General features: G+C 56.8%; 1 protein-coding gene across 2 annotated transcripts in view; it reads left to right on the top strand.

Moving 5' to 3' along the window:
- Positions 1 to 25,607, top strand: part of CD82 (CD82 molecule) — a 52,020-nt gene extending 26,413 nt beyond the window's left edge. Inside the window, exons 2-9 of one of the 2 annotated variants that reach the window (NM_001145218.2) lie at positions 252 to 334; positions 5,637 to 5,709; positions 10,968 to 11,092; positions 11,232 to 11,306; positions 20,300 to 20,401; positions 23,368 to 23,568; positions 23,872 to 23,955; positions 24,278 to 25,607. In NM_001145218.2, coding sequence (NP_001138690.1) covers positions 272 to 334; positions 5,637 to 5,709; positions 10,968 to 11,092; positions 11,232 to 11,306; positions 20,300 to 20,401; positions 23,368 to 23,568; positions 23,872 to 23,955; positions 24,278 to 24,355 — 801 coding nt within the window. In that variant the 5' untranslated portion in view covers positions 252 to 271 and the 3' untranslated portion in view covers positions 24,356 to 25,607. The remainder of the gene's footprint in view (positions 1 to 251; positions 335 to 5,636; positions 5,710 to 10,967; positions 11,093 to 11,231; positions 11,307 to 20,299; positions 20,402 to 23,367; positions 23,569 to 23,871; positions 23,956 to 24,277) is intronic. The other variant, XM_021077185.1, reaches the window with a different exon arrangement.

Here is a 27,891-nt window from a genome sequence, read left to right as displayed (position 1 = left end):
CCCCCAGGTGGAGTGCCTGATCCAGACCCTAACTGCTAACCCACTCGCACCCCACTGTGTGGCTTTGGGTCAGTCATCTAATCTCTGCAGACCTCAGCGTCCCCTCAAACAGGCCCTGACATTAGCACCTGCTTCGTGAGGTGGTTGGGAGGGTGAGCTGGGCTGCCTGGGCTCCAGCTGTTCCCTCTCCGCCCCCAGCCCGGCCAGGCCCTGCCCTGCACTGATGCACCTGTCTTCTCTTCTCTCTCCAGGGAGCTCCAGGACCAGCAGGATGGGGGCCGCCTGTATCAAAGTCACCAAATACTTCCTCTTCCTCTTCAACTTGCTCTTCTTTGTAAGTATGACCCGGGTCACCCACTGCCTCCTGGGGATGGCTGTGTGTGGCTGGCAGGGGGTGGTACAGAGGCCAAACTGTTTGACACACAGGCGGATGGGGAGCTTCCCAGCATTCCTAGCTGTCTTGGTGCCCTGGATCCCTCGACCAGCCTTCCCCTCTCCTGGAGCACCCCCCAGGGTTCCGCTCCCTCATCAGTGGGGAGTGGCTGGGGGAACTTCTGGAACCTGTCTCCTCCTGTCCCGAAGCTCCATCCTGCCCCATCTCCTCTGAGGGACTTGCCTGTTAAGCGCTGGGTCTCAGCTGCCCCACACGGTCGTGGGGATCCTGCGCTCCCAGAGGGTGGGCATGTGGGCTCTGGGCCAGAGTGAAGACACAGTTACTGTCCCCTAGGCCCACCCTGGCAGCCTCATCAGGTCACGAGCCACGGGGCCGCCCCGAAGGAAGCTCTGTTCACATCTGGAGCTGCTTTTCCTGGGGCCTCAAGTTTCCTCTCTGGTCTGGCACAGACAGCCTCCTCTTGCCTTGGAGTTGCCAGGATGGTGGAGAGGGAGAGTGTGTGTGTGAGAGAGAGAGACGGGGAGGAGAGTGGCCTGGAGAGACCTTCAAAGTGGTGCTGGGGACAGTGGCCTCTCATGGTGCTGGTTCACCCTATCCTATTCAAAAAGATCAGATTTTGTAGTAGGATATTTATTACGATTCAATTTTATTTTAAAAAATATACCCATACATGGGTCTTTTTGAGAGACGATGTACCTCCGAATGTTACTGTTGGGATTCTTAGGTATTTGGGTTTCGTTCTTTTTGCTCCTCTGCAGTTTCCCAATTTTTCTCCAACGGACATGCATTCCTTGTGGAAAAAAAATCTTATAAGTTATGTAGGATTAAAAGAAAGTTTGGAAAATAAAGAATCATTCTCAGTTTCCCCTCATCACCTTAACCTAACACATAGATACTTACAAGTGTGTTCCTGGCATACATACCCAAGGACACACACACACACAACAAAGACACACACGCATGCTTGTGGACAGCCCTGGTGCTGCCTGCCCTGCTGCTGGTCCACCCTGGCTCCAGCCCCAGCTCCCTCCCTCCTCGAGGACAGTGCTGAGGCCCCACTGCAGCTCTGGTCCCCCACTGACAACCATGGGTCTGGGTACCTGGGCTTCCCAGCTGAGTGGTCAGATCCTTCCTGGCTGGGCCAGGCTTCTGGAAAGCAACTGCCTACGCAGGAGAGCCAAGCCTTCTCTGGCAGGCACTTGGCTCCCAGGCTGAGGCCCAGCTTTAAGGGCCAGTCGGCCAGGACAGGCTGAGGGGTGTGGGAGCCTTGTGGTTCTAGCCCTGGGTCTGCGCTGCAGCCTGGGAGGTGGTGGGGCTTGGGGTTGGGGGTACAGACGGCCCCTCTCCCCCCATGCAGTGACTTTGTGGAGGAAGGGAGAGGGCTGGATGGTTCGGGCCAAGCTTGTCCCTTCGGCTCCCAGGCCTCCCTGTGGAGCCAGAGCCTGGCCGGGCTGGTTTCGCTTGGCCTCATCTCTGCTGCTCCAGGGCGCTGGCAGGAGGCAGAGGTTCACTTTTTCTGTGCTGGGGACCAGGCTGGGGTGTAGCGGGGGAGGGGGAGCTTTTATTACAGGAGGGTGAGAGGAAAAGGAGAGAATGAGAGACGGGGTGTGTGTGTGTGTGTGTGTGTGTTTTCATTCACTCATCGCTCATCACTCATTCACCAGATGTGTATCTGACAGCCGTACGTATTCAGACCCCATCGTGGGCACCTGCTAGACATTCGCCACTTCTGCACCCTTTGGGCTTATGTTCTAGGGTGTGTGGGGGGTGATGGGCTTCGATCAAATCCTTATTCAGCTGGACAATGAAGCTGCCATTGTGAGAGGTGCTGGGAAGGAGAGCAGATGATAAGGCTCTCGGCCTTGTCAGGCGGTCAGCAAGGGCTCCGTGGAGTTCCGCGTGCGGCTGGGGAGAGCGGGGTCTGGGCGGCAGGAGCGGAAGTCCAGCGCAGGGGAGTGGGCCAGGGGGAGCCACTCCAGGGCTCCCCGCATAGGCCTTCCAGGAAGGATTTGGGTCTTTGTTTCATGCACAGCGGGAAGCAGTTACGTGACTGAATTTGTGGTTTGGCACCATCCGCTCTGGCTGCCGTGTGTGTGTGTGTGTGTGTGTGTGTGTGTGTGTGTGTGTGTGTGTGTGTGTGTGTGTGTGTTCAAGCATGCACGTGGTACACGTGTGCAGCACTCCCTCCTGACCCCAAACTCTGCTCTGGCTGCCGTGTGTGTGTGCGTGTGTGTGTGCGTGTGTGTGTGTGTGTGTGTGTGTTCAAGCATGCACGTGGTACACGTGTGCAGCACTCCCTCCTGACCCCAAACTCCCTAGAAGGTTGCCCCATCAGCTCTTCTCAGAGATGGAGAAATCCTGAGGCTGCGGTGCCGTGGCTGCTCTGGGGCAGGATGCCGGCTACGGGGCCCCTGGCTCCTGGCTGAGCCCCACCCAACCTTCCGGTGGGTCTGGAGAGGGGTGTTGGGTATGGGGGTGCGCCCTGTGGCCCTCCATTCCTGGTCCACAGGGAAAGGGGGTATCATGGTGCCCCCCCATTCTGGCTGGCCCCCTGACCTGGGCTTGTCCCTGGCTGTCCCGTGACCTGGCAGCCGATCCAGCCACACCTGGCAGTCAGGCTACCGTCACCAGACCTGCAGAGAAGTGAACCCACAGGCCCAGGGACTTCCCTCCCAGGCTTCCTGGAGGCCGGCTGAGGAGTTGAGCCAGCAGTCTGGGATTTTACTCTGTTTGGGATTAATCTGCCCAGAGGGAATTTTCTGCCCTGCCTCCCATTCTCTATTCGGGAGGGCGGTTCTCCCCGCTGCCCTGCTCCATGAGTGCGGGGAGCAGACAGGCGCTCTGCCACAGGGCTCTGAGGTAGCAGGGCAGACTGTGTGCCAGCTGTGCTGTGAGGTGGGAGGCAGGGGTGGGCAGGGGCCCAGGAGTCTAGGAACCAAACTGCCAGGTCCTGTAAAGCCCGCCTTTCTCCCGATAAGCTGTGCCGCCTGAGGTGCCCCCACTCGCGGGTGGACCCTTCCTCCTCCTCCCCGGGGTCTCAGTGGCTTTCCTGTCCCTAGGAACTGGCATTCTAGATGAAGGCCCAGGATGGACCCCAAGTACCCCTGCAGTTGATGCGCCAACATCTGTCCTGATGAATAGTCACACCTGACTTTGACCTGATGGGTGAATTGGGTGACCTTGGGCAAGGTCAGGGACCTCAGTTTCCCATCTGTGAAATGAGGACAGTAACAAGGCCCATCTGATAAGGAGAGAGGGAGGGACACGTGAGCTGCTGGGGAGACAGGTGGGGCGGTCATTGTGCCTTCACCTTCCTGGCCATCAGCTGCTATTGTCTTCAAGGGGCCTGGGCCAGGGTACAGCGAGTTCAGGATCAGAAACAGCCCTGAGGCGTTCCCGTTGTGGCTCAGTGGAAACGACTCTGACTAGTATCCATGAGGACACAGGTTCAATCCCTGGCCTCGATCAGTGGGTTAAGGATCTGGCGTTGCTGTGGCTGTGGTGTAGGCAGCTGTAGCTCCGATGTGACCCCTAGCCTGGGAACTTCCATATGACTCAGGTGTGGCCCTAAAATAATGAAAAGAAAAGAACAGAAAAGAAAAGAAAATAGCCCCAAACTGTATCACACTGGGCCCTGCTCCTTTCCCAAAAGAAAAATTAGTCATACTAGCTTGTCTTTTTTTTTTTCTTTCTGATATTGTGTTCATTATGGATTTTTTCCCATTAATTTTAATTTCTAAAAAAAGATCACGATAAACTCTTATTTATCTTAGTTACTGAGTTTTTCGGTGTCCTCTTAGTTTATACACCTGAGGCAAGCCCCGCATTCACCTTACCCGGTGTCTCAGCTCTGATCTCGAATAACTGTGGAGCAAGGTTGATGAAGGCCCTGTTCCCGCTGTGGCTCAGTGGGTTAAGAACCCAATGTAGGAGTTGCCGTCGTGGCTCAGCAGAAGTGAATCTGACTAGTATTCATGAGGTTGCAAGTTCGATCCTTGGCCTCACTTAGTGGGTTACAGATCTGGTGTTGCCGTGAACTGTGGTGTAGGTCGCAGACGCAGCTTGGATCTAGTGTTGCTGTGGCTATGGTGTAGGCAGGCAGCCGCAGCTCCAATTTGACCCCTAGCCTGGGAACTTCTATATGGCATGGGTGCAGAAGTGAAAAAGAAAAAAGAAAAAGACCCTGGGGGTGGGGGCTGGGGCTCACCCCAGGCTGAGGGCTTTATTGGTACTTCTGGCCTTGCGCCTGAGGGTACGGATGATGGCTGAGGCAAGAGGGACCCCAGGGCAGGTAGTAAACGTGGGTGGGGACGTGCTGGGACCCTGAAGGTAGCTTGTCCCCCAGGTGGGCCCAGGCCAGGCCCCAGGGAAAGGCCAATCTTGTGCGTTGACACAGGCCTTCCCAGGCCCTTCCCCAGCTCAGCTGGCTGGATGGATGCTGGGTCTTGGCTTGGTTTCCACCTGGGGAGGTGGGCTCAGGTTTCAGGCCTGCTCTACTGGAGGGGAGGGAAGCAGGAACTCCCTGGGCCTGGGCGTACACCAGCCATCCCCCATCTGTCGACTCTTCTAACTGCATTGACACAGTTTGGTTCACGAACTCACTCATGAGTGAGTCCTCAGCCCCCGGTACCATCAGTGCCCAGGTACACAGGGCTGCATGCAACCCAGCCCTGCCCTCAGGAAGCTCACGGTCTAGCCAGAGAGACATGTGGGAAAGTTAAATCTAGTGGGCAAGGCTGTCGAAGGGTCCCCCAGCAACTGTCACATAGCAGGGTCCCCTCATGCTGCCTGGGGGTCAGGAAGTCTCTTGTGGAAGGTGGCCTTGGAGCCAAGATCTGAAGGACAGATTGGCGGCTGATGATCAAGTCCACGGAGGGTTTCTCCACCCCGAACCTGGCTTGGGAAGCTCCCAGCCCCCAAGTTGGGGAAGGGCCAGGAGTTAGATAGGAGGGGACCCTGGCAGGAGGCTGAACCCCTAAAGCCGCTAGGCTCAGTTTGAGCGCACATGGACATAAGGTAGGGGAGACGACAGGCAGGAGGGACTCGCACTTGTGACCCTGCTGTCTGCGGGCTGCGGTTGGCTGGACTTGGGGCCTGAGGTCATCCAGACATCCCTGGTCTGGGCAGAGATGGAAGTGGCTCCCCCTAGGTCCCCCAGCCCTGGGTTCAGGGGCAGCTGGGCAGGGCCCTCTCACCCCATCTGCTCTCTGGCCCCCCAGTAACAGCCCCCTTCTCTTTCCAGGTCCTGGGCGCGGTGATTCTGGGCTTCGGGGTGTGGATCCTGGCCGACAGGAGCAGCTTCATCTCTGTCCTGCGTAAGGACCCCTCTGTCCCCTGCCCCAGCCGCCTCTGAAGAGGGGGTCAGGGCAGCAAGCAGGGCTGCCCCACAAGTACTTGAACCTCAACAGCTGGTCCCTTTTCCCGCTGACCTCAGGGCCTTACCCAGGTCCTGCTGTTGACCATTCCCCCGTGGGCCTCTCTGCAGGGGTTTCCAGAAGGAATTTTTCCCTCCCCCCCCAAACAAAGCTGCTGTTGTGTGGAGAAGCCTGGGGGTTGAGGGAGGCGAGTTCTCCATCCCGGCCCCCTCCCTCCGCCCTGACCTTAAGAAAGCCTCTAAGATCTCCGTTCCCATTTGCCTGCTCAGCAAAATGTGGACAATGGTCCTTCCCCTTCGCAGTTCAGAGAGACGGAGGAAAGGACCAGGACAGTAGATTGGCTGGTGTCTGAGAAGCACCTACTGTGTGCCTGCCCCCGGGCAGGTGGGTCAGGCAAGTGCACCAGACCGAGCATCTAGTGTTTGTGGTCACGATGCACTGGGCACACTGGGCCCGAGGCCAGGCCCTTGGCACAGATAAATGTCTCTTAATCTCACAGCAGCAGGAGCTTCCCGCTTTAACAAATGAAGAAGTGAGGCTCAGAGACACCCCTCACTCAAGTTCACACAGCCTCTGAGTGTGGACTCGAACCCCCAGAACTTTGCTCCTAAATGCCTCACACAGCTGCGGGAGGCGCCACATGGAAGCCTCGTGTCTCCTTCTTGAAGCTGGAGGGAAGAAGCCCAAGGCTCTCCTGCCAGGATGCTAAGAGGCCCCTCTAGTCTACTCACTGTCTCCTCCAGGAAGCCTGCCAGGCTTGCTGTGCCAGCCTCTGGTGGCATCCTGAGGTGGGAGGGAGGCGGAGCAGAGCACAGCGATGCCACGCCCCTCGGCGAGGTTGTCCTTGGCTCACTTCCTCTCCCAGCAGCTGCCCCAGGCCAGCAGGTTTGGACTCAGGCCCAGGACAGCTGCTCGATTTGAATGAAACGGAACCAGGCTAAGATGGGTGATGGAAGGGCCACACCTGTTACCATGCCCCGGGGGCTAGGCCTCCCCTCAGACACAAAGGGAAGCAAGGATGATCCACCCTGCAGCCACATCCGAGGCGGTCTAGGGCTAAAAGTCCTGACTCCTGCTGGGGGTGGGGTGGGATGCTGAGTGTGCCCCATGCTGGGCCTAAGGTTTGAGTTTCCTGCCTCCGCTGGGTGCCCACTCCCCCCACGCCCCACGCCCTTTCCACATAGGACACATCCTCCTTGTCTGGGCTTGCTCCAGGCTCCCCATTTCCTGGGCTGTGGCCCACACCCAGCGGGCACTGCGCCGGGGCAAAGTCTCAGGGCCCAGCCCGCCTGCTGCATTTCTGCCCTCTGCACCCAGCCCAGGGCTCCAGGGCCTTCCTGCTGCCCCTCCCACCTCCTCCCAGTTCAGAGCTGAGAATCCCGAGCTGGCCAGACTTTAGCAGCCCCCTGGATGCACCTGAATGTTTTTACAAACACTGGGTCTCCCCTCCTTCCTCTGCAGAGGGATCTGACTGCATTGGTGTGGGAGGAGGCCTGGAGCACTGCGATTTTTTTTTTTTTTTTCCATGTCTTTTTGCCTTTTCTAGGGCTGCATCCATGGCATGTGGAGGTTCCCAGGCTAGGGGTCTAATCGGAGCTGTAGCTGCCAGCCTACGCCAGAGCCACAGCAACGTGGGATCCGAGCCACATCTGCAGCCTACACCACAGCTCACGGCAACGCCGGATCCTTAACCCACTGAGCAAGGCCAGAGATCGAACCTGCAACCTCATGGTTCCTGGTCAGATTCATCAATGACTGAGCCACGATGGGAACTCCCCTGGAGCACTGTGATTTTTAAAAAGCTTCCCAGGGGCTTCCCCTGGGAAGTCTGGGTCCAGAAACACCAATCTGCTGGTCCAGTCACTATACCCTTGGGTAAACGGGCTCAGAGAGTGCAGGGAGAAAAGACTTCCTGAGAGTCACACAGCAAGCGAGGGTCAGAACTGGGAACCCGACCGGCCCTTCCCTCATTCACTGGACAGGCTACCCCAGCCTACATGCTCACCCCTTTCTGAGTCAGGTTGCTCAGATCAAGGTCAGACGGAGACCCTGGCGGAGGACAGGGACTGGTATCAATGAAACGGTCTGAGGAAGGAGACCCCTGAACAGGGTTTTCAGGCCCGGCCTTGCTCCTTGGACCTCATCTGTGGCCTCTGAGCTGCTCTGGGCTGTCCTGCCTTGATGGACACGTCAAGGTGTAAATCTCTCTCTCTCTCTCTTTTTTTTTTTTTTTTTTTTTGTCTTTTTAGGGCCACTCCCACAGCATATGGAGGTTCCCAGGCTAGGGGTTGAATCGGAGCGGTAGCCACTGGCCTACACCACAGCCACAGCAACGCGGGATCCGAGCTGCATCTGTGACCTACACCACAGCTCACGGCAATGCTGGATCCTTAACCCACTGAGCGAGACCAGGGGTCGAACCTGCATCCTCATGGATCCTAGTCAGATTCGTTTCTGCTGAGCCACGACGGGAACTCCTAGGATATAAATCCACCCTCCTCAGGCTGTGGTGGAAAACTTAGCAGGACGGTCTGGGTAAAGGGCCCTTTTCAGGGCTGGCACGCAGTGGAATTCCAGGTAGTGCCAGTTGTTTTTGGGGGGTGGGGGGACTCGCTAGGAGGGCTTGTTGGAACCCAAACCTGGGAAGTTTAGGCAAAGTAAACCTGGACAGCTTTCCCCTGCTCTTGTTGATGCCTGAGAGCAAGGGCCATGACGGCCTGGAGTCAAAAGGAAGCCCCCTCACTCACCTCCAGCTCTCGGGCCTCTGCCCAGCTTTCTGGCGGCTCCTGTGAGGAGCTGGGCAGCGGCTACACTGCCCTGGCGCCTGAGAGTGGGGTGGGCTGGCCAAGGCTTTTCCTGAGCTCCAGAACATTCTGTCTGTGCCCAGAGGTGGAGCTGGATCACACCTTTCTACCCACTCACACGCCAGCTTCCTAGTTATTCCTTAAGGGCGCTCACGCCCGCTCTGTGGCCAAGGTGGGGATCTCAGCCTCTGAGATGTCCCCAGGGAGTCCTGGGCTGTCAGCCTGTTGACGGTCAGCTGTAGCAGCCCTGGCTGTGCCTGAGTCAGGAGGGAAACACATTAAAAATTCAGGTTCCAGAGTTCCCGTTGTGGCTCAATGGTTAACAAATCCAACTAGGAACCATGAGGGTGCGGGTTTGATCCCTGGCCTCGCTCAGTGGGTTAAGGATCCAGCGTTGCCGTGAGCTGTGGTGTAGGGCACAGATGCGTCTTGGATCTGATGTTGCTGTGGCTGTGGTGTAGGCCAGCAGCTGTAGCTCTGATTAGACCCCTAGCCTGGGAACCTCCATATGCTGTGGATGTGGCCCTAGAAAAGACCCCCCAAAAAAATAAATAAATAAATAAAAAATAAATGAAGGTTCCAGTTCTTCTGGAAAGTCTGCCTGGCTGAGAGCCCCAGGAATCTGCATCCCCAAGTGGTTCTTCTGGTCTGCCGAGGAGGTTCTGCAGCCTTGTGAAAACACCCTGCCCCGCCGCCTCCCTGAGAGTGCCATGCCAGCCACTGCCTCAGGGCACAGGGGGCTGTCGGGAGGGAGCCCCACAGCCCCCTACCTGCGGGGAGGCACGTCCACCCTGGCCCTCACAGTGGTCCCAGCCTCAGGGTAGAGCATCCCCAACGCGGCCCCCCCATCAGTGAGCTGGAGCAGATGGGAGCTTTTCCCTGTGTGATCTCATGGGATTCTTGGGAAATGCTGGTCCAGGGCCCTAAGGAAACCGACTCCCACCTGCCCCCTGGGTGGGCTTTGTCCTCCAGAAGCCCCGAAGAGGGTCTCTTGCCATTAAGCCCCTCTCTCTGCTTCAAGCATGTCACCTGTCAGACTCCCCTCTCACTCACCCTGGGCCATTCCTTCTCCCTTTCCTTCCATTCTTCAAATACACCCAGCTTACTCCTGCCTCAGGCCTTTGCACCTGCTGTTCCCACTGCCTGGAATGCTTTTCCTCGGATCTTCACTTGACTGACTTCTCCCTTCTCATCGAACTGAAAGTGTCACCTGCGCATCAGCTTTCCTCCACTGCCCGAGCCCTCCCTGCCGGGGCACTTGACGTGAGCTGGCATCCGGATCCCTCACACAGCCAGAAGGCCTCCCCCACACCCCCTCCCCGAGTGTCAGCTTCTTGGTGTGGGGACCTCAGCAGGCTGAGTTTGGTATCCTCAGCAATTGGCATAGTGCCTGGCATACACTGGGCACCTGGTAAATCCTTGTGGACTGAATGAAGGCGTGAGCGTCATCCTGCATCAGTACATGTGCCCCGGGCATCAGCAGCAAGAGCGTGGCCTTGGGGGTCTGCCCGTTTCCCAGCTCTGGCCCTTGTGGGTGTGCCTCTCTGAGCCTCAGTTTCCTCATCTGTGAGATGGCTGTGCTGGTGCGGAGATGGCATGTGTGAAGCCACTGAGGCATAGTGAGTGGGCAAGAGAGACCAGCATTTAGTGTTTACAGACGAGGAGGAAAGCAGGCCCTCGGCGTCTGTGGCCCCAGCGGAACCTGCCAGTCCGTGGTTCGTTAATTCGGCAGCTATTCCTACAGCCCTTTGCTGTGCCAGACGCTGTTCTGGGGGCAGGGGGTTCAGCAGGGGCCAGAGTTCCTGCCTCTGGGCAGCTCACATCCTCTTGGGGAAGCAGACAGTGAGCCAAGTCAGTCGGTCAAACTAGGGTTTTCTCAATCCTGGTAAAAGCTAAGGAGGAAAATCAGGCGGGGCTGGGAGTGAGGACAGGTGGGGACAGGTAGCTTCCAAAGCAGGTGAGGGGCAGATTCCTTGCTGGGTGGCTGACCGCCGTGTCGCAACCCCAGGGCAGGGGTTTGGCAGAGGTCCTGGGCCTCAGGGCCCTGCACCTGACTTTGTGCCTAATAAGAGCAAGATAGGAGTTCCCACCCTGGCTCAGTGGAAATGAATCTGACTAGTATCCATGAGGACAGACACAGGTTCGATCCCTGGCCTTGCTCAGTGGGTTAAGGATCTGGCGTTGCTGTGAGCTGCAGTGCAGACCATAGATGCAGCTCGAATCTGGCACTGCTGTGGCTGTGGCGTACGCCAGAGGCTACAGCTCTGATTTAACCCCTAGCCTGGGAACCTCCATATGCCGTAGGGGCGGCCCTAAAAAATAAAATAAAATAAAATAAAATAAAATAAGGGCAAGATAGGCAGGCTGACTTGAATACTCTTCTCCACCCCACAGAGACCTCCTCCACCTCGCTCAAGGTGGGAGCCTACATCTTCATCAGCATAGGGGCCTTCACCATGCTCATGGGCTTCCTGGGCTGCATTGGTGCCGTCAATGAGGTCCGCTGCCTGCTGGGGCTGGTGAGTATGGCCCTCCCCGCTGCCCACCCAGCCAGGAGGGGCTCGCGTCCTGCTCCGGGCTGCCTGGGTAGGGGCATCTGAGGTCAGTGGGACTTGGTGGGGGACCCCAGCTGACTCCGTGCCTGCTCTGTGTCCCCAGTACTTTGCCTTCCTGGTCCTGATCCTCATCGCCCAGGTGGCTGCTGGGGTCCTCTTCTACTTCAACATGGGCAAGGTAAGCAGCCCCCATCCCCACCCCCGACCAGCCACACAGGGTGGGGGACAGACAAGAGCCCTCTTCATTGTCACAGAGAAACCCAGAGGTGCCAGGGCAGCCTCCCAGGCCTCTAGTTCCCTGTGGTCACATGGCAGAGTGTTAGAGGAGGGGCCAATGTGGGTGCGCAGAGTTGCTGCTGGGCCCAGATCTTGACGCCATCCAGCTCTAGCTGTGTGGCCATGGGCAAGCTTCTTGCCTCTTTGTGCCTGTTTCACCTTCCCTGCACTGAAGGCACCAATAAATTTAACTCTCAGGGTGGCTGTGATGATGCAGAGATTGTCTTAGCACAGTTCTCAGCACCTCATCCACAGATGAGGCCGAGGGAGGAGAAGGTCAGTGAAAACATTCCTCCTGTGTCAGAGGGAAGACACTCAGCATCGAGGAACAGAAAATTAGACATATTGGGACTTCAACTCTAAGGACACATGTTGCTGACTTAGCCGACAGTCAGGCTTGGGAGCTCAGAGGCCCTGTCTGTTCAGCACCCTCATCATGACCACTCGCCTCCATCACGCCACTTGCCTCATGGCCACAAGATGGCTGCCACAGCACCAGAAACAACATCCGTACCACTGTGGCCAGAACAAAGGGAGTGGGGCAATGCCAGCCAGGGCCATCTCTTTTATCAAAAAATGTCTTCCCCAGAGTGGGCTGTAAAGGCACTCCTGGCTTCAAGGGAGGCTGAGAAAGTGACGATCCAGCTTTCAGACTCTAAAGACAGAGACAGAAGAGATAAGGAAGCTGGCACTGGCTAGTGGGTGTGCCAGTAGATTGTGACTGTCGTAGTTCTCATTACGGAGCACCTCCTATGTGCACACGGTATCTTCTAGAAGCTTTATGCGCATGATCTCGTCCTCCCAACAGCTCTGCCTCGTAAGTGTTATGGTGATGGGCAGGGAAGCCGATGCTCAGAGAGACAAATAACAACTATGGCATCAGTAATAGTAACTGTAAACCCCCCCCCCCCCCCATCCACACACGCTTGCATTGCTTCGCCAAACACACAGTATCCTGGGCGCGGTGTCAGCCACTTTATGTTCCTTCTTTCCCTGAGCCTCACCTCCTCATGCTGCAGGAGGGCAGTGGCCAGGCCAAGTGAGAGCCCAGGCTCCCCGAGGCCACAGTGCACCTGTGGCCCAGCTGAGGCTGGGCCCTGCCTTCCTCCAGGCCTACCGTTCTTGTCCACCCATAGGGTTGGCAGAGCCAGGGGCCAAGTGGATGCTTACATTTTACCATTTGAAGGTCAAGCTGCCACAGATCCCTCCTGGAAGGAAGCTGAGAAACCATGACACCAATATCAATAACTGACACTTAATAGAATTTAGAAGAAGCCTGGCAGTAAACACTTTGCACATACTGCATTTAATTATTCATTCTTCACTTCAAGACCCGGAGATTGTAGGTATGAACCCCCTCATTTTCAGAGAGGGGGAGTAACTGGGCCAGAGGTCACACAGCTAATAAGTGGCAGAGGCAGGATTTTAAACCCAAGCAACTTGGCTTCTGAGCTCATGCTGGTGAAATTTTTATTATAGTGGCTCCTACCTGAATCTCCTTTACTTATATATAATCCACGCCCAGCCTGTTTCCCAGGAGAATTGGAGCTGGCTTCCAACATACGCATAGAGCAGCTAAACATCAAAATGAGAAAGATCAGAATGCCCACTGAGACAGGGAGGAAGACTGCTGTTCCTGAAGTTAGGGGACAAGATACTCACAGCAGCTGAGAGCTAACTTGAACACTGAGCTTCCTGGCAGCCAAGGCAAAAGGGGAAGTAGCAGTTTTAGTAGATGAAAGGAAATTCGCTTGGCTCCCAGAGAGAAAGCCAGTATTAAGGGAAAGGGAAACTACTTTTCCAGTGAAAGGGTAGTGAGATGGCACCTGAGGCTTCTCTGGGACCCAATCATTGGTACCTGACAAAGAGAGTGGATGAGAACTGGGCCCAGAGACCCAGTTCCTATGACTCAGCTTGGCAGGGATGTCAGGCGTTTCACCCTTTCACTCCTGTGTTTCCCCATCTCAGGGCCGCCTCTGTCACACCAACCACATCCCAGGAGCTGAGCGAGAGTCACTTGACACAAGTTTCAGTTTTATGAGCGTTTTCAAGCTTAAGAAATTGAGGCCCAGAAAAGCAGTGACCTTCAGCCATGGTCACGTGCAGCTCGGATGTGTCAGGGCGGCGATTTCCACCCCGATCGCTCTGACCCAAGGCCCATGCCTCCCTCTGCACCTTGCCACCTCCCCCAAGGAGCTGGTATAATCTGCTTGGCTGCTGACCAGGAGCCATGCCTCAGAGGTGGCCCCCGGCCCCAGAGCAGGACTTCTTTGGAGAATCAGCTCCCCTGACTTGAGTCTGGACTGTGTCTATCATGATACCACCACCCCCCGCCCCCATCCCCGTCCCCTCCTCTGCCTGCCCCCACCCCAGGCTCCATACCTCACGCCCCCACCCCAAGTCCCAGCCCACCTCACCTTGGCCCACCTCCTTTGCTGGAAAGCAGTGGGAAATTTCCTGGCTTTGCTGGGGAAGTTCTGGCGCCACCCGATCGCCGGAGTTAGAAGGAACGATTTATTTTTTCTTTCCCAGCACATTGTAAATCCCGGTGGAAGACTAAACATGCCCTTAGTGCTGTTTATTCCTGCAGATGAGGCCCAGCTGGGGAGGTGGGACTTGTGTAAGCCCGAAGGAAAAGCTTTTTGGAAGCCGATGGGCCCCATCTCCCCCCTCTCTCCAGGCTGCCTGGGCAGGTGGGAGGGACTGAGCTGCTGGGCTCCCCTGAAAGTGGGCTCCAGGGCTGCCCTCCACCCTTCCTGTGCCAGACATCTGTCCGCAAGGCAGCAACAGGCGAGGCTGGGGTGGGCTGAGCCGTGGCTTCCACGTCTGTCAATGGAGGAGAAGAGACCTGGCTGGTCCCCACCTCCACCAGGGCTGAGGGGAGCCCAGTCCTCAAGGCTTGCCGAAAGCACGGAGAGGCAGCCGGGGCCTGGACCCCAGAGCCTAAGGGACCACGCAAGGGCCCTTCTCTGAGACTCTCGGGAAGTTCACCTCTCTGTGCCTTAGTTTCCTCCTTTGTCAAATGCCAGGCATCCCACAGGGCTCCTCTCCTTTATCTGCAGTTCCAAAGCCCCCCAAAGACTGTCAAAACCAAAAATACCACGTGTAACTCATATGGTGGCAAAATCAAACCTGAATGGAAATGAGGTTGTTTATGGCCTTGGTTTACCCCCCTCAGTGTCCCTTGGGGAAGAGGAATGGGAGCGACCGTGGACGGTGACACGCAGCCCCCGGCCCCGTCTGAAATCTGACCGTTTCTCAGGCCCAGAGCCCATCGGCCTCAAAGGCCACCTTAGAGCGCTGCTGGGAGGATGGAGAGAGATGGCAGATGGAAAAGGCAGGGACCGCCCGGCCCAGAGCAGAAGTTTGCTGGCATAACCGCAGCAGTTTACTATTACTCTCGCCATTACTAGCTTCACTCATGCCTAGTTAGCGCTCAGTAAATGGCCCTGGTCCCGTTGTCATCAGTATTAATGTTAGTAAGGGCTGCGGGAACCAGGACCGCGCTGGGAAGTTAAGATTCTTCTGGCTGGAGTTCCCGTCGTGGCACAGCAGGAAACAAATCCGACTAGGAACCATGAAGTTGCGGGTTCGATCCCTGGCCTCGATCGGTGGGTTAAGGATCCGGTGTTGCCGAGAGCTGTGGTGTAGGTCACAGATGCAGCTTGGATCCCGCATTGCTGTGCCTCTGGCGTAGGCGGGTGGCTACAGCTCCAATCCAACCCCTAGCCTGGGAACCTCCATATGCCTCGGATGCGGCCCTAAAAAAGACCGAAAAAAAAAAAAAGAGAGAGAGAGAGAGATTCCTCTGGCTGTTTCCTCAACTTATCATTATCTAGCCCTTTGTTTAGTGGGAAAAGCCCAGGTCTGGGATTCAGGGACCCCATGTTCTAGGGTGGGCTTTGCTGCTGCTTGCTGTGTGGCCCTGGACAAGTTACCCAGCCTCTCTGAGCCTCACATGACCTCTTGGGCCATTCCCAGCTCTGACTCTCTGGGATTCTGACTTGTTCTCTACAGGCAGTGGAGGGTGGGCAGGGGTCAGTGAGGAAGGACATGAACTGTTGCCCAGGATGTGCTGGGCGCTGGGCGCTCGTGCAGGCTATGCCACAGACCTGCACACCGAGGCCACTGGGGCTCCAAGAGCTTGAGCGGAAGGCCTGAGCCTGGAGGAGAGAGGCTCCTGCGGTCCAGGTGGGAGAGGGTGTGGGGGTGGTGACGGTGGCTGGGCCTGAGTGCTGTGTGCTCCCCAGAGGGGGTGGCCGGCCAGAGCTGTGACACCCTTCCTTCTCCTCCCCTCCCACCTAAGAAACCCCAGATAGCCAAGTAGCCAGTGCCCACAGGACCACATGCACAGGTGGTGAAACAGGTTCCTTGAGGACAATGCCAGTCTGTGAGATGTCTGCACCCTGTGATGGAAACTTCCTTATCCATCCACCAGCTTGGGTTTCTTCTGCCCTTGGGATGCAACTGGAGCCAGGACGGGTGGGAGGTGTCGGGGGGGGGGGAGGGGCCATGGAGGGGGGTGGGAGGGCGGTCCTGGGGGAATAGTGATGGCAGCCTTTCTCTTCCCTTTTGGGAAGCAGGAAGAAGGCCAGCAAGCTGCCCTGGAAAGTATCTTGGAGACCAGTGGGCGGAGACTCAAGACCTGGCTTCCCACACTTGACTCCACCCCGCCCTCAGGGAACCTATGGTGGGGGCGGGGTGGGGGACCTGATGTGGTCCCCTGCCTAATTCTGGGGTAGCTGGTTATGTAGGTTGTGGCAGCACTTTCAGGAAAGGCTTGAGTGGTCTCTAAGAGTAAACATGCCACCCCCTCCACACGTGCCAGGGCAGAGGATCTCAGGATGAAGCCTCAGAGCCTTTGGCAACACCTTCTGTGGGATCCCAGGGAGGGGACAGGAAGGCGTGGGCCCCTTACATCGCATGGAGGCCCCTCGTTGTAGGAGGAATTTGATAACATTAGAGCATAGAGAGAGGGCAGAACACCATCCCAAAGAGCTGTCAAAGGAGCCTGGAAACTTACTCTGGGGAGGAGCAGGTAAAGGGAGATGTGGTTTGGTCGCAAATATCCAACTGCTGTTTGTCCGGGGAGAGAGCAATATGATTTGCTCTGTGTGGTCCCAGCTGGGACTTAGAGGGAGAGGAAGGATGAAAACTAATGGACAGATGTCATTTGGGTTCGATTTAAAATGCATTGCTTGTATCAAGAACCTCCCCAACCCTGCAGTGTGCTATTTTGTATGGTACTGAGTTCCCCATCCTAGGGAGCATTTAAGCAGAGCCTGGAAAGTATCTTGGAGACCAATGGGCAGAGGACTCTTACATTTGGATGATATGCTGAACTCAAAGGTGTCTTCTGAGTCTACCTCTAAAAGCACAGCATGGGCAGTGAGCGGAGAGTCATGGCAGAGGGGACGCGGGGTCAGGTGGAGATGGGGGTGGCTTGCTATGGTTAAGATCTCAGGGTTCCGGAGTTGCACATAGCAGCTTATGGTCACATCTCCGCTGCTCGCTAGCTCTCTGATCTTGGGAAGTTGTTCTCAGGCTCCAAACCTTGGTTTCCTCCTCTGGGAAGTGGGGAGGACGGTATTGGGCAGGACCAGGGCTGGCTTCCTAGCTGTGTAACCTGAGTAGCACTCCACACTTAGAAGGGTCCCGTACTTTGTCTTGAAATTCTTAATCATTTTAAAATAAGGAGGCCTGCACTTTCATTTTGCACCAGGCTGGAAAGTATGCATTCACTCCTGGGCAAGATTCTTTATTACATGTGACAGTAATCCGACTGAAACCGGCCAGATCTGGCTGCAGGCTCAGCTGGATCCAGGTTTCTAAAGGTTGCCACCGAGACTGTCCCTCTCCATCCTTGACCCTGCTCTTCTCTGTCGGCTCCCTCCTCAGGATGGCTGTCCCCAGTGGAGCTTGAAGTGGCCACCAGCAGCTCAGGCCCTCGTCCCATCAGATTAGTGGAAAGAGAGGGCCCTTGCGTGTGACCAGGGACACACACCCATCCCTGAGCCATTCGCTGTGCCCAGGAAGGCACTAAGCAGCCTGGGTCTTTGCCTGCCCATGGCAGCGAGGGGGCAGGGCTGGCCAGCCACAGAGTGATTGGGGGGTGCTTACCCCTCAGGAAGGGAAGTGCTGTTTCAAGAAGAAGGGCGAGTAGGTGCAGGGCAGGCGGAAACCACAGAGGGACCCCTGCAGGGATGCAGTGAGGTGCTGGGCATCTTCTCACTCTCCCTCCCTGCTCCTTCTTGTCTCAGGAACCACCTGGTTGCCAGGGTAACTTTCCTGGGCTCCTGACACTGCCCCCTGGGCATTGGAGTCCCAAGGCATCAGCCCCAAGCTGAACCAGCCCCAGCAGCCCTGGTCCCCGTGGTCCAGCTGTGTCCCTTAGCCCCATTCTGGGTTAGAGGATGGATGTGGTGTTTCCATGGAAACCACCCAGCCTCAGTGGAAACCACCAAGCCTCCATCACCTTCTCATTTCTGGGGCCTGAAACAGGGAAGTCTGGGCTGCTGTGGCAACCATGCCCAGGTATAAATAGAGTCTAGGTCCGTGAGGGAGGGGGAGGATGTGGCGGAGATAGTTCTCTATGCAAATGCCTCTGGGGACCCCCTCCTTCCCACGCCTTGGGGATCATCTGCTCACCAGGGAGCAGAGGGGGAGCAGAGGTGGTCGGCACAGAAAGACTCAGATTCCGCAGGCAGACAGCCCCCACTGTGTGACATGGGCCAACCGCTTAGCTTCTCTGGGCCCTTCTTAAAAGGGCTCTGACCTACTGCAAGGTACAAGCCCTGTGGTTTCAGTGCTGATAGAGCTTAATAAATAGAAACTTGGCATCTGGAATCCAAACCCCAGCTCTTCACAAGGTGGCTGGGGGACATTGGGCAGGTTAATTAACCTCTCTGGGCCTTATTTTCTGCATCTCTCTCTGATGAGGGAAGAAGGTCATTACCTAGGCTCTAGGTCGGCTTGAGGGATTAAAGTGAAGTAACGCATTAAAAGTGTTCGCACGGTGCTGGTAGGCATTTGATAAAAGTTAGCCCCCGCTATTGTTGTGACTAGTTACTGACAGGCAAACTTTGCCAACTGTAAAGCTCTGAGTGAGTAAAACCAAAAAAGTATTACGCTCAGAGTTTTGTCAAAAGGGAGGGGGCAGAGAGCTGCCCCGAGGGGGGTGCTGCCCCAGAGGCTGGTTCCCAGGGTTGGTGAAGGGAGCAGGGCGAGGAGCCCGGCACGCACGTCCCTCTGGAGGATGTGGCTTCTCTGAGCGAGGCATTCATGGGGAACGGACGGAAGCCCCGTTCATGGGGTTCTGAGCCGGGTTCTGAAAGCCCCTGCCTGGAGATGCCCGGCCCGTCTTCCCAGTTCCTCTTTCTCAGGAACTGAGAGGCAGGGGTTCTGCAGGGACAGCGGGTGACCACGACCAGCCTGTCCATGCTGGTGTTCCCTGGGGAGGCCCCTGAGCAAGGTCCACAGGTGGGGCCAGGCAGGGCCAGGCCGGGGCTGGGGGAAGCTTGTCCTCAGCTCTCAGGCTGGCTGGCGGTTTGCCTCCCTTTGCACAGCCGACTTGTTCCCGAAAAGCTGCCAGCGTGAGATCCTCTGATCAGAGCCCCAGTAAGAGGCCATGGGGACTGAAGCCTTTGGATCCCCACACCCCTCATCTGTCTTCTTTTATTTTTATTGTTTTGTGTGTGTGTGTGTGTCTCTCTCTCTCTCTCTCTTTTTTTTTGGGGGGGGGCCACACACAGAGCATATGGAAGTTCCCAGGCTAGGGGTTGAATCAGAGCTGCAGCTGCCAGCCTACACCACAGCCACAGCCATGCCAGATCCCGGCCGCATCTGTGACCCCGCAGCTTGTGACAGTGCAGAATCCTTAACCCACTGAGCGAGGGCAGGGATCACACCTGCATCCTCATGGATACTTGTCAGGTTCTTAACCCGCTGAGCCACAGTGGGAACTCCTGACTTCTTTTAAATGAGTGTTTTCTCTGTGGGGTTAGCCAAGAGCAGGTGCTTCTCTCTTCCTCCATGAGGGGCCCTGAATCCTGAGGCTGGTGGGGACCAGCCCACGTGAGATGTAAACTTCGCCCGGCAGAGAGGGGCTTGTGCACACATTGCTTATTCATGCCACCCGCCTCCTCTGGCCAAGCTGGGCCAGACACCGTCCCTGCCCCGAAGGAGCTAACATTCCAGGGGAGGAAAGATTCAATAAGTCCTGGAAACAAATGGGCATGGGATGAGGAGGCTATGAAGAAAAACGCAGCATGCTTACCCTTGCAGGGTAAGGAGGGCCTGGGAGGGCGTAGAACAGGGCTGGGCTTTTGTAGGGTGGTCCAGAAAGGCCTTTCTGAGGAGGCGCCATCTGAGTAGAGCTCTGAAGGAAGTGGAGGAGTGAGCCATGCTTATCTTTGGTGGAAGAGGATTCCGGGCAGAGGGCACTGCAAGTGCAAAGGCCCTGAGGCAGGAGTATGTCTTGCATAAAAATCGCAAGACCTTTGTAAGTGAAATAGAGGGAGTGAAAGCGGAGGAAAGGAGGCCTGGAAAGAGCAGGACCAAATGGTGTAGGGTCTCGGAGGCTATTGAGAAGACAGCGGAGTTGTTCCCAAGTGTGCTGGGAGGCCGCTGGATGGAGATGAGGGGACAGGCCCGTTTAAGGGGTCATGTGCTACTGGTTGCTGAAGAGACCGTCAGGCAGGAGTGGTTGGCCCTTGGCTGCACTGGGCTTAGCATGGTGACCAGGGTGGGCCGCAAAGGGTGACAAAATGCTTTCGAGCTATGAGCGTGTCCCTAGTGTTTCGGGGGGTGGGAGAGAGGCAGCTTCAGGAGATGTGACCAGAATGGGGACACGGGTTTGAGGGAATCTGACCTTGGTCCTCGCTGTCCCCACTACAGCTGAAGCAGGAGATGGGCAGCATCGTGACGGAGCTCATTCAGAAGTACGAGGAGGGTCGCCAGGACAGCTTACAGGAGGCCTGGGACTACGTGCAGGCTCAGGTGAGGGGGCCATGGCCTCTGTGTGTCTGTGTGTCCAGGGCTGGTCGTCTGTGTGCCTGGATGTGCCTGACAGACAGAATGAGTTAACGAGTTGGTGTGTGAGTGTGTATCTGTGGGGGCAGGGCGCTCCTGAGCAGCCCCCCTCCTGGCACCCCAGCCACCACTGCCGTTCCTCCCTCAGGGGGTCCCAGGGGGCGCTCGGGGGCTCAGAGGGCTCCACCCGAGGCCGGAGAAAGGGGGTGGCCCTTGACCCTCTCCTCTCAAGCCAGCCTGGGGGGTGCTGGGAGCTCCACCCTGGACGTTAAGAAACTGGGTGCCAGCCGATGTGCTGACACGGGTCCAAGAAGAGGCAACTTCTGGGGAGGTGCCATGGGAACCTTCGGGCTGAAAGGACTGTTCTATTCAAATCTTGATCCAGGTCTTGGTGATGCAGTGTGTATGGAAAAGTGCCTCAACCTGAATTTGTACACTGTAGTGTATGTGTAGTCCACCTCAGTTAAAGTGGAAGAATGACAGACAGACAGACTGACTGTCAGAATGACTAACAGGCAGACTGACTGACTGACAGAGTGACTGACGGACTAACAGGCAGAGTGACTGGCTGACAGAGTGACTGACTGACTAACAGGTAGATTGACTGATTGGCTGACAGAACTACTGACTAATTGGTTAAATGAATGAATGACAGACTGACTGACTCTGGATTCCCAGCCTGCCTCAATGTGAACCAGTCCCCACAGTCACAAATCCCTCCCCTTTGGTGACCCCAGATGCTATGAGCCCTTGGCCAGGACCCACCTCCTCTGGGCTGCAGCCTCCTCCTCTGTCACAGGAGGGCCCCCAACACAACTGGCTGTTGGCTGCCCTCATGGGAGGCTGTGGGCTGGGAGGCGCAGGGGCAGCGCGGCTGGAGGAAGCCGGACACCAGGAGAGTGTGGAGACTAGAGACGGGTCTCTGTGCAGGCAACACGGGCTCGTCCGTTCTCTGAGCTGTGGAAAGGGGAGGGTGATATTTCCTGGCCTATGTGCTCAGCGTTTTGGTGACACGGGGACCTGTGTAAACTCTGGGCACATTTTCATCCCACCTTTGGTTTGACGCATATTTTACTTTGCTAAGATTAGAGGGAGCGGCATGTCCCGGGATGAGCAAGTGTCACCCTTCAAGGACCCTGGGTGAGTCCCTGGGGAGGCAGTGAGTTCCCTGCCACCAAGGCAGTGGACCACCAGGGGTTTCCTGCAGCAGGCAGGGCCTCTAGATGATTTGATGTCTGGTAGATGCTGCTTGGGATGGTGGTTAGAAAAGAGATGGTGAGTCAAGTTTTTAAGGCCCGAAATACAAACTTGGCTATTTCAGGTTTGGCCTTCTCCGAGCCTCAGTTTCCTCATCTGTAAAGTAGGGCTATTAATCCAGGCTCCCGTGAGATGAGTTTATGAAGCTTGATGCATTTATCACGTGGCACATCAGCGATGATGTTCAATCATCACGCATAACCACTGAGACACAAGGGGGCGTCGGAAGGAAGGGCCAAGGAAAGCCGTCTCATTTTGCTTGGGTGTGGGAGGGACTCTGGGTGCCCCTTAGAGGTGCCAGACTTTCTGCTTGAGAGGAGGCAGCCAGGCACCCGCAACGTAAAAAAGAAATCTTGGACTAGAAACTGCCTGGAGCAGAAGGGCTGCGCGTGCCTGGCGCGCCCCCTGCTGGCCACTGGGCCGCAGGTCAGGGACTTGCCACTTGAGACGGGAAGGAAGCAGGTGGGCAAGTGACTGTGCAGGGCAGGTGGCATGCACCTCTCCCATGCTGGCCCCTTCAGTCCTCCCAGAGTGGCTGTTATCACCCCATTCTCCAGATGAGCAAGCTGGGGACTGGTGAAGGCAGCGGCTTGCCCGTGCACGGGGCAGGGCTAGAATTTGAAAGAGCCCTCCCCCAATTCTACTCCACTTTCCTGGGCATTTCTGACACAGGCTTAGCACCTGTAACCCCAGGTCTGTCGGGAATTCAAGCCCAGCTGTGATCTGAGGCCTTTCGGGGTCCCCTTTATGAGCCCCACGGAGCCCAGATAGGCTTTCTTTGCCTCTGGAACTAGAGCATTTTCTCCTCTAAAAAAGGGCAAATTTACCTTCTTTCCCTTTTCACTTTGGCAGCCAGGAAGCTCAGAGCCAAACCTCAGCTCCAGCACATACTCAGAGCCTAAGAGTGGAACTGGTCTTTCCTGCGTGATTACTGTGTTCTCTAGGCCCAGGCTGGACACCTGACTTTTCTCATTCCATTTAGTCCTTCGAGTCAGGAAACTTTGTTCCCCTTGTTTTTCTGCTGAGGAAGCCGAGGTCAGTGCTTTAACCAAAGCTGCGTAGCTGGTAGGTGGCAGAACTGGGACTTGAGCCCAGCAGCCTGAATCCAGCCCCCAAACTCTTAGCCCAATGCCGTCTGCCCTCCTGTGCCCCCTATACCTATGTTCTTTCAACTGGACGCCCCTCTAGCTCGGCTTTATTTTTATTTTCATTTTTTTTTTAGGGCCACACCTGCGTCATATGGAGGTTCCCAGGCTAGGGGGTCTCAAAATCAGAGTTGCAGCTGCCTGTCTACACCACAGCCACAGCAATGCCAGATCCGAGCTGTGTCTGTGACCTACACCACAGCTCACGGCAACGCCGGACCTTTAATCCCCTGAGCAGAGCCAGGGATCGAACCCACATCCTCATGGATACCAGCTGGGTTCGTCACTGATGCGTCAAAGCGGGAACGCCCTCTGCTTTCTATGTTTGCCGCTCCCGATTTTGTTTCCTACTTTATTCATCGTTTCTGGTTGGCGGCATTCCCTGAGAGCCTCTTTACTTGCCTCGTGGCTCACAGAAGCCAAGGTGAAACCTAAACTCCAATCCTGGTGGGGGTCCTGGGAGGGACAGATCTGAGCTTCTGTCCCCGAGCAGGCGGTGGGCTCGAGCGGCCTGTCCCCCTCTGCTTCCAGGTGCAGTGCTGCGGCTGGGTCAGCTTCTACAACTGGACAGAAAACCCCAGGCTCATGAATCACACCAACACCACCTACCCCTGCTCCTGCAAGACAAGGAGCCAGAATGACAGCAGCCTCCCACTGGAGAAGGGTTTCTGCCACGACCTCAACGGAATCCAGGGTGGCAACAACCCCGATGCCTGGCCCGTGTACCACGAGGTGTGTGGACGGCTATGGGCGGGGCGGGGCTGGAGCATGGTGGGCTCGGACCCTCCGTCTCTGGGACTCGCCTGGGCTGTTGCTCCACTGACCTTCACCGAGCTAGCTGTTCCCGCCTCGGGCACAGGCGCTGGCTTGTCATTGGCACCTTCATCTGGGTATTGGGGGGTGTATCCATCCAGCAAACACCCAGCCCCCTCTCTGCAGGCCCTCCAGGCTGGAGGTGGCCCCTCCTGGTGATTCTGCCTCTGGCGGGTGATGTGGCACATCGCAGGGTGACGTGGCTATGTCCTCCCTTTGCAGGGCTGCATGGAGAAGGTGCAGGCCTGGCTGCAGGAGAACCTGGGCATCATCCTTGGCGTGTGTGTGGGCGTCGCTGTCATCGAGGTCAGGGTCCCATTCCCCCCCTCCCCAGCCCTCCCCCTGCTTCCCTCCCAGATGGCCCCAGCTCTGCAGATGTCCTGGTCGGGGGGCGGGGTGGGGGGATGCTGAGGCCCATCAGCCTCTGGGGCCTCAGGGCAAGCCTGGCCTGACCTCTGTCCCTCCCCCACCCCCCTGCCACCTGAGTCCCAGGCTGATCCCCAGGCTCTAGCTGGGGATCCACTGAATCCAGGTCAAGCCCTGGGTGTTGCCCCGGGCAGTGACGTGCTGCTCGGAGGATCCGGGCAGCCCTGCCTCCTCCCTCCGACTGTCGCCCATCCCTCCACAGCTCCTGGGGATGCTCCTGTCCATGTTCTTGTGCCGCAGCATCCACTCTGAAGACTACAGCAAGGTCCCCAAGTACTGAGGCGGCTGCTGTCCCCACCTCCCTGCCCGTCCCCCAACCTCAGGGCCCGCAGGGCTCTCCCTGGCATCCTCCTCCAGGCCTGCCTCCCACCTCACTGCCAAGAGTGGTGGCAAGAAGCGGGGGCGCTTTCTGGGGCCCGGACCCCTCTCCTTTGCTCTTCTGCCGCCAGCCTTAAGCCCCCTCTATTCTGCGGCTCCTTCACTCCTTGTCTGCCAGCGTCGTCTTAGCAACTCAGAGAAAATGCTCCCTGCACAGGTGGGCTGGGTTTCTACCTGCCTGGGGGGCTGTATATATTGTGTGGGAGAAAGTGTATTAAAACCTTGGGGGGGTGGGGGGGGACAAGGTACCCCGGGCTGTCAGGGGACTGCCCACTGCGTGGGTCGACTTTGTTTCCACTATGATGCTTCTGTCCTTGTTTTCACCTTTTCCTGGAGGTGGTGGGAGGGGGTGGGCTTGACCTGACATGAAGGACAGCACCCCTTCCCCAGCCTGAGCCAGCCCCACCCAGGCAGCTCAGACCAGTTGGGCCACACTGTGCAGGCAGGGCCTAGGTGAGCTGGGTTGAGGGGGGCTGCCTGGGCTGCGGGTCTAGACTGTTCCCTGGATGGCTTAGGGACTCAGAGGGGTGCGCCCTCTGGGGGTGGCACCGAGCTGGCCTTGCATTTGCCAGGCTCCTGAGCTATCCAGGGCCTGGGTGGGTGAGGCTGTGCCTTGTAGGGGGTGGGAAGGGGCCCTGTGCACAGTTCTGTAAAACAGGAATGACTGATTATTAAAGAGGATTTGTAACAACCCAGCTTGCCATGGTGGGGACCTGCTTCCCAGGGTTTTGGGGGGACCAGAGGGGAGACAGAGTGTGAGCCGAGGGGCTGGGTCCACAGGAAAGAGCAGTGGGTGCCTCACTGTTCTTCTCAGAGGGTACTCCCTCTGCCGTCTCCTCTCTAGGGCCCTGGAGGCAGACAAAGGGGTAGGTGGGGCACTTGCCTCCCTGAAGTGGGGCAGGAAGGGGTGGCTGTGGAGGTGTTTCAGTGGAGCCCACCAGGTGGCACTGCTGCCCCAGCCTGGGAGCCTGAGGGAGCCCACACTTGTCCCTGGGTTACTCCAGGAGCCTCAGCAGCTCCACACCTGTGGGTCTCTCACTTCAGTGGGTGGGTGAATGTGCAGCCTCCAAGGCTCAGGAATCCTGGGCTGAAAAGAAAGAACCTGCGTCTTTTTTTTGTTTTGTTTTCATTAAAATAGAGTTGATTTACAATGTAGAACCTGCATCTCTAGCAGCCCTCCAAGGTGATGCCTGAACCGAGTTGCTTTAGATTCTCAGGCCCTGATAAGAGGTAGTTACAGATGCTCCCTAAAGAGAGGTGGGCTGGAGGGTGGGCTTTGTCCTCCAGGAAGGAGGGAGGGGGCCAAGCCTCGGGGACAACCTAACTCCCTGACCTAAACGATTTCTTGGAAGAAGCTTTCTGCAGCTAAAATCCAGGGCAAATGCACTTTCAGGCCTGTGGGAGGCACCAGGCACAGCCCTTAAACGCCAAGGGGCTATTCACAGTAATCAGGACGTCTCCCCGGGGTTCTTTTCAAGCTCAGAGGGCTGAGGGCCTGGAGTGAAGCCATTCCAGCTTATTTTATTTATAACTTGCCTCCTTGTTCCACAAAGGAAGTGCATATAATCAAATATAAAACTTGACTGAGAAAATATACATTTATGAGGAAGTGTAGACGTGAGTGAAATAAACACAGGTTTATTTGCGTGGCCCAGCCTGCTGATGGCAAGTGCATGGTATGCACATAGTGTGTCCCCCATGGCTGTGCTCACAGCAGACATCACTAATCGATCACTGTTCTCATTAGCCCAGATGTACCCTAGCCATGCTTTCAGGTGATCTCACTCATCACAGCCTCTGACTCTTTCTCAACTCAGCACAATTGACCAGTCTAGTTGGAAGGCAAAATGAAAGCACTTGCTCTCATTGAGCTCTAGTTGTTTAGCTGAACCATATGTAATTGAACTTCTGAGGCTAAATCCCCCAGCCCAGCACACCCAACTTGTGAGGTGCATCCAGAGCCAGGGCTGGGATGGCACGGAACTGACTCCTGCTTTCACATCCTCCTTCCAGCCCAGATGTCCCAGGACGACCCCAGGGTAGTGCTGTGAAACCTGGTCCCTGGAGCACTGAGCCTACTGGCCACTCACTCCTACCTCTCGGAAGGACCCGCTTCTGCCCCAGACCCATGATGTTCCACAGGGAGGGACAGGGGGCTGGCTTCTCTAACTCCCCAGCTGGCCCGAGAGCCAGTCATGTGTCCACAGCCCATCTGGGGCTTCCAGCCTCTTGGCTCCCTTCCTGGGCCAGCTGAGCTGCCACCAGGCCTTCTGGGGGGCCAGACCACCCCCACCCCCCAGCTGTGCTGCCACCTCTCCCACCAAGGGCCAGGCCAGGGGGCATGCTGTTCACAGGACGGGCCAAGGGGCCCCATGGCATCTGGCTGCGGAGCCCCTGGGCAGTGCCCACCCGCAGGTCCCTGGGACCAGGCAGGAGGCCTAGGTGGGTGCCAGCTTGCTCTCTGGGTTTGGGGGGTGCCAATGGGGGTGCCCAGGAAGTATCCAGGAGGCCGGACTTTGGGGCAGCTGTGTGGCATGGATGCCGACCAATGGGAATGGAAGCCAGACTTGAGCTAGAATAGTGTCCTTCTGTGTAGCTTGGAGGGAGGTACAGGGCCACTTAGGGCTGGCCTGGGGGGACTGTCATCCACCAGTAGAGGGTATTTCAGTGTTTTAGTAACTGGCATGGCTGTATGAGTGAGTCCCCTGCATGTCAGCCCTGTGTAGCACACACACTCACACACACACACACACACACACACACACACAAACACAGGCTCTGAAACCCCCTGAGCTCGTTCCATTCCCAGCTGGGAGGACCCCCAGCTCTTCTCACAGACTAAGCTGCAGGTGGCCAGTGGTGGGCAAGAAAGGCCAAATGTCTGCCAGCCTGGAACATTCCAGACCAGCCCTGGCAGAGCATCCCATCACCGACCCCAAATCCTGACTGTTTCTGAGCAGAGCCCCCTTCAGCGCCTGCCCTGGGGTCTCCCAGGTGAGCAAGGAGCAGCAGGTAAAGGGGGGTCACTGTGACACTGGAGTGGCCAGCCCCCAGCACATCTCAGGGGCTGGGGACTGTCACCACCTCCCTTCCCTGCAGAGGGACAGTGACCTAAGTTGCTACACTGCCTTGAGGCAAATATCCCGAAGCTCCCTGGAGGCTTTGGAACCTGTGGGCTAAGGTTCACTCATTACTCATTCATTCCATGAATACATAATGGGCACCTGCTACATGCCAGGCACTGTTCTAGGCTCCTGAGAACACTGCTGTGAAGACCACCTACATGGCACCCGTATTCTGGTGAATGTAGGGGGTCTTACCACACTCACCTGTGTATACAACCACAAGCTACTGTCAGCACGGTCCACCCTGCATGTTGCTCAGGACCCCTGGGGCCCATCCAAGGCCTCTGGCATCCTGTGGAAGGAAGCAGAATAA

The sequence above is a fragment of the Sus scrofa genome, chromosome 2, assembly GCF_000003025.6.
Source record: "Sus scrofa isolate TJ Tabasco breed Duroc chromosome 2, Sscrofa11.1, whole genome shotgun sequence".
NCBI lineage: Eukaryota > Metazoa > Chordata > Mammalia > Artiodactyla > Suidae > Sus > Sus scrofa.
Note: the sequence above shows the minus strand (reverse complement) of the source record. Positions and strands in the feature narration are given on the sequence as shown.